This window comes from Centrocercus urophasianus, unplaced genomic scaffold (genome assembly GCF_019232065.1).
Source record: "Centrocercus urophasianus isolate 14NV4802_14NV808 unplaced genomic scaffold, USGS_Curo_1.0 seq_2, whole genome shotgun sequence".
In the NCBI taxonomy this organism is placed as follows: Eukaryota; Metazoa; Chordata; class Aves; order Galliformes; family Phasianidae; genus Centrocercus; species Centrocercus urophasianus.
Genome location: NW_024884755.1, coordinates 950,533 through 956,726, shown reverse-complemented (window position 1 = coordinate 956,726; position 6,194 = coordinate 950,533). Strand labels below are relative to the sequence as shown.

Below are 6,194 nucleotides of genomic sequence, written 5' to 3'. Positions count from 1 at the left end.
GTAAGTCAGATATACAACAGGCAGTGAGCTTGTTCAACATTTAGAAGTTCAAATAAAAAACTAAGACAAAACAAATTAACAAACAGAAGCACACCAAAATATCTGCATTCCTAAAGGGCACAGCAAATCTGTTCAGAAACTGCCTCTGCTTCTACCCAGGAGAAACCAAGAGGGGTAAGAGAGGATTTGACAGGTGGCATTATTTGAAACTCATATTACAACACAAGTGATCTCGGCCTGACTACTTAGTCATGTGCATTTTGGTGGTTTGGACTGAACATAACAATATGGGAGAAGGACAGAAGGACCAAGTGATTGAGATCAGCTTTCTTTAAACACTGCTCTGCCTTTCCATAAGGTCTTGCACTGCATTTTGTAACATTTAATTCCTACACCAGGATCAGTGTTGCAACCAGTTTTACAGTCTGTAATACTTACACACCCTGTAGTTTGTTTTAGTAGGAGGTCATTTCAAGTCACCACTTGTGTGGTGACTAAGCACCTGTCTCTGGACAGACCAAGGCCACTGCTTGTATTGGATGTTGTCATCTCTTCCCTTAGCACAAATACAACAGGTGTGGCAGATGCCAGGAAAAACACGATCCTAGATTTAGACTTGGCCTTAGCTTCCTCGAGTGATTCGTTGCATTTTCTTCCCCTGTCTTATTTCAGGAGGAAAGATGTCGTCCTCATTCCATGTTAATGCCACACCATCCCCAACCCCACCCCATTTTTCTCAATTCCAGTCAATAGGCTGTGTGCCTGTTTTTCATGTGCATCTTTCTGATGCCTCTTTTTGCAGCAGCTACAAACACTGAATGCTGGTTCAATGAGGCAAGAACGGCTTCATTTTTTCTACCTTATAATGCATGTAGCTGGTTGAATTACATAAGCCAATGAAAAGTAATTTTCTACATTGCATTTCTACATTCCACATCTACAGATTTCTGGTATCTCCCACTGATTTCTTGGTTTGAGATACTGTTCACATCAGTACGTAAACCATTCAAGGCATATTTCTGCAATTTAGCATCACACAGGAATACAGACTGTAGAGCCCTTTTTGCAAAAAGACCCCAGCAGCTTTTCCCTGAACGCGAAGCAAGAACACCTGGCTCAGAACGTGGAGTGGATGTATGGGTGAAGCAAGGAAGTTTCATCTTGTTCATTCAGGATCACAGTTGGCTATGAGTTGTGATCACAGTGACTCTGGGCACCATTTTTTCTTTCCTCTGTTCAGTTTCTGCTTGTATGGGTACCCTTGCTCCTCTCCACCAGCAACCAACACGCACCTCACTCTGAATGGGCAGCTTCCACTAACTGCTGCGGACCAACCACAAAGGCTTACATCCTTCTGGCTTTAAAACCCTGTAATTACAAGTCCACCTGTTCTTGTTATACGTGTGAAGGTCTAATGATTTTTTTTGAGTGTTGCCAAATTTCTGGCCTCAACGATACCGTGAACCAATTAGCCGCTGCATTAGCCAGGCGTCGCCTGAAGCACTGCATTGCTTTTATACTGGCACTCATCCCGTGACTTTGCAACGAGAAAAGCTGCAGCTATCCTAAGGTTTATTTGCTTTTCCTCAAAACACGCAGACCGCACGTCTGTGCTAAGTTTATGCACAAGTCTGACACGAAACGCCCCTCACTTCACCTCCAGGACCCACCACGACAGCACAAGTGCGCACGCAGCGGCGCGACTCGAACCCACCGCCCCGCAGCACCTCTCGCATCTCGCGGCCCGGAACCGAGCGGCCGCCGTGGAGCCGCACCTCGCTATCAGAGGAGCCGGAGGAGCGGCAGCCCGGCTTGACGATCCCCGCTCGGCTCCGCGCTCGGCTGGTGACGCCTGCGGGGCGGGACCGGCCGCGGCCGGGGCGGGGCGAGCCCTTTTCAGGCCGGGCCGGGCGGCGGGGCCGCACTCCGGCGGCGGCCCCGGCGGAGCGACGGGAGGGGAGCGGAGGCGGCCGCGTGGTTATGCGCTGGGGGCGATGGTGCCGCCGGCCGGCGCTAGGCTCCTCCCGCGCCCGGGAAGGGGCCCCCTCCTCGGCGTGCTGCTGCTGCTGCTGCTGCTGCTACTCTGCTCCGGCGGTGGGTGCGTGCCGCGCCGCCGGCCCGCGGGGCCGCCCGTGGTGCTGGGTAAGAGCCGGGCGGGGGGCGGCGCGGGGCGGGCGCGGAGCGGAGCGGAGCCGTGCCCGTGTTTGTGCCGCGGGGCACGGCGGGCTCGGGAGGCGCCGGCCGCCCCGGTTCCGCGGAGCGCCGCTCCGGGGGGTCCGTGGGGAGCGGCGGCTGCGTGTTACCGCGCTCACTGCGAGCGGCTGGAAACAACGCGCTTGGCTCAGAGCGCTGCGCAGGCAACGAGTGTTACCGGCCTATGCTGCCGGGAACGCGCGGTAGCTCACAGCAAATACGCAGAACCTGTCTGTCTGATAGGTCCTACGGAGTTAAATGTCAGCTGCTCTCTGCGTCCATTGATAAGCTCATAAATAAATCTTAATTGTTTGAACAACTTGTCTGCTGAAGCTGTAGTCCCCAAGCATTCCCACATACTGCTCAGGTTCACTGATGTGAACGGTCAGTCCTGTAGCCATGTTCTGTATGCTCTGTGTTCTCATTGCATGAATAACAGCAATGATAAAGAGAGGAAAAAAGGTAAGAAAATAGAAGAACATTAAGAACGCTGTTAGCATTAAGCTCTGTTTGTATACAGTAGTTTAGATTCTGTTGTTGACTGTTAGTGCTGCTACAAACTTCTGTCAGGGAAGACTAACTGCTGACCAAGAATTCTTTAAGAGGCACTGTGTGTGTGTGCCAAGTGTGCTGTGTGTGAGCTCACAGCTATAGTAGATGGCTGAACTAGCTGAGAGAATGCAGATCCAGAAGAAGAAATCAGGATTTCCTTGGAGGCTGGAGTTGAAATGTGAGCAGAAGTTCTCTAAGTGCTGTCCCTGAAGGCTGGAAGCAATCTTTTATCCCATCTCTCTGCTGCGTAATGCTGGGTTTAGCAATAAGCCTTGGTGCTTACTTTGGTGGCAAGCTTTTTCCTGACAGAGGTGAGAGTGTTTTTGTTGCTGATCCGATATTCTGCTCTAGCTATGAAGGGATCAAAGAAGATTTAGAAGCAATTGGGATAAGGGAATACTGAATATAGCAGCATGAAGTTACTACTGATGGATGAATTGTAAGCTTATACATTACTTAAGAGTGGTTTTAAAAGCAGTGACTGATCTATGTATTCATAAGAGAAGTTCTGGTTAATGCTGTGTGGCTGAGTACTGGTACATCAGTGAATGGATTAAAAAAAACAGATTTTCTTGCTCTTAAAGTTGAGTTTTTATCACACAGTATTTAACTTGCATCTTCTACTGCTGTGTCTTAAAATATGCTCTTCTTTGCTGTCTGGTCCTGGCCTGTCCAGAAAGTGAAGATTCAGTGTTTCCAACCAGCATCATTTTTCAGGCTTCTCTGTGTGTTCGGAGAGCGTAGGCACTCTTAGGCATTGACCTGCTATAATTTGCTGTTGCAAAATCCCATGAAGTTTTTGATGCGTATAAATTAATGTCTTTGTAAAAACAAACAAAAAAAACCACCTGCACCAGGAGCTTAGCTTCAATTGGACATGACATGGCAAGTGAAGGTCAAGCAAATAAAGGAGGAGAAGGAGTGACTGTCGGTCATGTTTCCATCTTGCTTCTAGTTTGCTTTTCATGACCTTTTCTTCACCTTTCTTGTGTCTGTGACATGTTATGTTGAGATAAGCTTTTTAGGAATTACTGTGATGAGGATGATAGAAAGGTTTAAGAGAAATCATTTTTTAGGGAGGCATTCTAAGTGCTGGCTTAACAGAGGTGTTTGGGAGAGGGGTGAAAAACACACATTGCACTAAAGTGCCAAATGCAGAGGAGGCTGAGGTACCTGCAGGCTGCATTATGTGAGCAGTGCAGGCCTGAGGTGTTTCTGGAGTCACTGTGAGGTGGGTATGTGGAGTTGATCCTCTCAATTTATCAGGCTGGCATCTAGACTCTCAGTTCTTCATATGCCTTCAGTTTTATGTGTGATTTGTAGTAAATGTGGTCTCATGATCTGAGTATTCCCTCTTGGTCTGCTTGGATGTTTTGAACTCCTTTAAGCAGAAAAAGGAGTTGAGATCTTACCGTACTCTGTGGCAAGTTAGCCATCTGGTCTTATGGACTAAAAGAAGGAAGGAATGCTTTTTAAAGGAATGTTGAGTTAACATAATGATTATTTCATAAATATTTTAGACCAATGATGGTCATAAGATCCAGTGTAACTTGTTCTCAACATTTTCCTGTGATGACCCTACTTGCAGCTGCAACCTGCGCTTACTCAAGTAATGGAGAAGGAAGTTCAGCCACAGCTTGTAAATATGGGGCACTGTTATTATATGGGTAATGTTTTGCTCTCTAGGCAATTTACTAAAAAACAGCAACAACAACAGCAAACACTTCTGAGCCTCTCTAATCTGAAAGCAGATAAGCTGCTTGAATATAACCCTGTAACAATTGGCTGTAGCTACTGACACATTAGTTTCTGAATTGCCAACAGATCACAGCTCTATGTAGAGCTGTCTAACTAGGTGAAGTGAGCTTCTGTAAAATAGCTAAGCCAAGCTAATAGCTCATTAGTGCTCTCCCTATTTTCGTTGTGCAAAGTTACTGGTCACTTTGTAGAGTCATCTGTCTGCTACAGCACTAGAAAACTAATCTGCTGAGGAAGAAGTGAGCAGTTTTGCACTTGAACTGCCTTAATGGAAAAGAAGCTGGCACGTGTGGAGGCATGTGGACAGCAGCGAAGCTGTTTCCTTTGGGAAATGCTGGTCTGTGCACCATCAAATGGTGCCTTAGTAGCAGGAGCTAATGTCTGCTGAGCATGCTTGTACAAACAAAGGTAGAAAGAACGGGGACTAAAATGACACAAGTAGAAAGCAAAATACTCTAGGGCAATTGCTCGCTTTCTCTGATGTTTAAATAAAGCATCAAAGGTTATTCACATCGTAGTGGAATAGAGAATAAACACGATAAAAGTCAAAACCTTACTTCCAGAGTCTTGCCTAAAAGCTTTGTATTCAGGACATGGTTGACTAAAACCTAAGCTGATAGTTTTAGAGTCCTTCCCTCAGGTTTTTTAGGGAAGGCAGGGCTACTTAATTGAAAAAAAAAAAATACTGAATTGTTTTCACGCTTTCTCTGACTTTGTATTCTTCCAGGACAAAGTGTTCATACTGGGAAATCTGAAAGAAACAAGATAACCTATCCAACACCTTGCTCTATTGACAGTATCGATCTCAAAAAAACCAAAAACAATCTCTGTACGAGTGCTTTGAGAGACCTGCCTCATGTTTACACACTACTAGAATTAATCTTGCACTCTTCTTATCAGTTCAGTTATATACTTATTCCACTTGTCTTCTAATAAGAAATTCCTGTGTTCTGTGGCTGTTCTCACCTCGTTTTCTCGCACGGTATGCAGTGATGGTAGATGGCCTATCTTATGCCTTATCAATTTTGGGGGCTGATAACCTGTCCTTATAAGATCAGCAGTGGATTCACTGAACTCTTTACCTTTTAGAGCTGACTCAACACAATTACTATATCAATGTTCTGATACCTTCTGCAAACAATTTGTTAGGTACTTGGCTAAAGTTTTCTAGAAAGATGCCTAAATGAAGTGTGTTAATAATTGATTTACATGCAAAAGAGGTTTGTCTGAATTCCTGCTGACTGCTAATTGAGGAGTGTGTGTTTGTGTGGTCAGCTGGCTGGATGTCAGCAGTGATTTAACTGTTTATGCCTCATGTGATCTGAGGTATCTAGAAGTATCATGTGAGATCTTGTTTGCTTTCTTGTTCCTAATTTTAAACACAAGCCTTTTCTACAGCACTGTGTTGCTGACTCCATAAGCAACTGAGGCATTCAACCTGAAGAACAGCCGTCAGTATTCTGAATCAATTTTTAAGGAAGTTCAGTTTGGTTTGGAGGGGGGCTAATGTCTGGAACTAAAAACTTGACAGTTGTTTGAGGGAAGTTTTAACCTGTGAGAAATATTTGATAGTTGTTTTTTATCCAAAGGAATTTGTACTTCAGATAAATGCAATAAAAATATACAGTGGATTATTTGCTCTACAGACATAGATTTGCTATTTTTCAGTTATTATTATATTGGTACTTTTT

The 6,194-nt window shown here is 45.2% G+C and overlaps 1 protein-coding gene across 1 annotated transcript in view; it reads left to right on the top strand.

Annotated features, from left to right (window-relative positions):
- Positions 1–1,994: 1,994 nt before the first annotated feature.
- Positions 1,995–6,194, top strand: part of PLA2G15 (phospholipase A2 group XV) — a 21,415-nt gene continuing 17,215 nt past the window's right edge. Inside the window, exon 1 of the mRNA XM_042821530.1 lies at positions 1,995–2,142. Coding sequence (XP_042677464.1) covers positions 1,995–2,142 — 148 coding nt within the window. The remainder of the gene's footprint in view (positions 2,143–6,194) is intronic.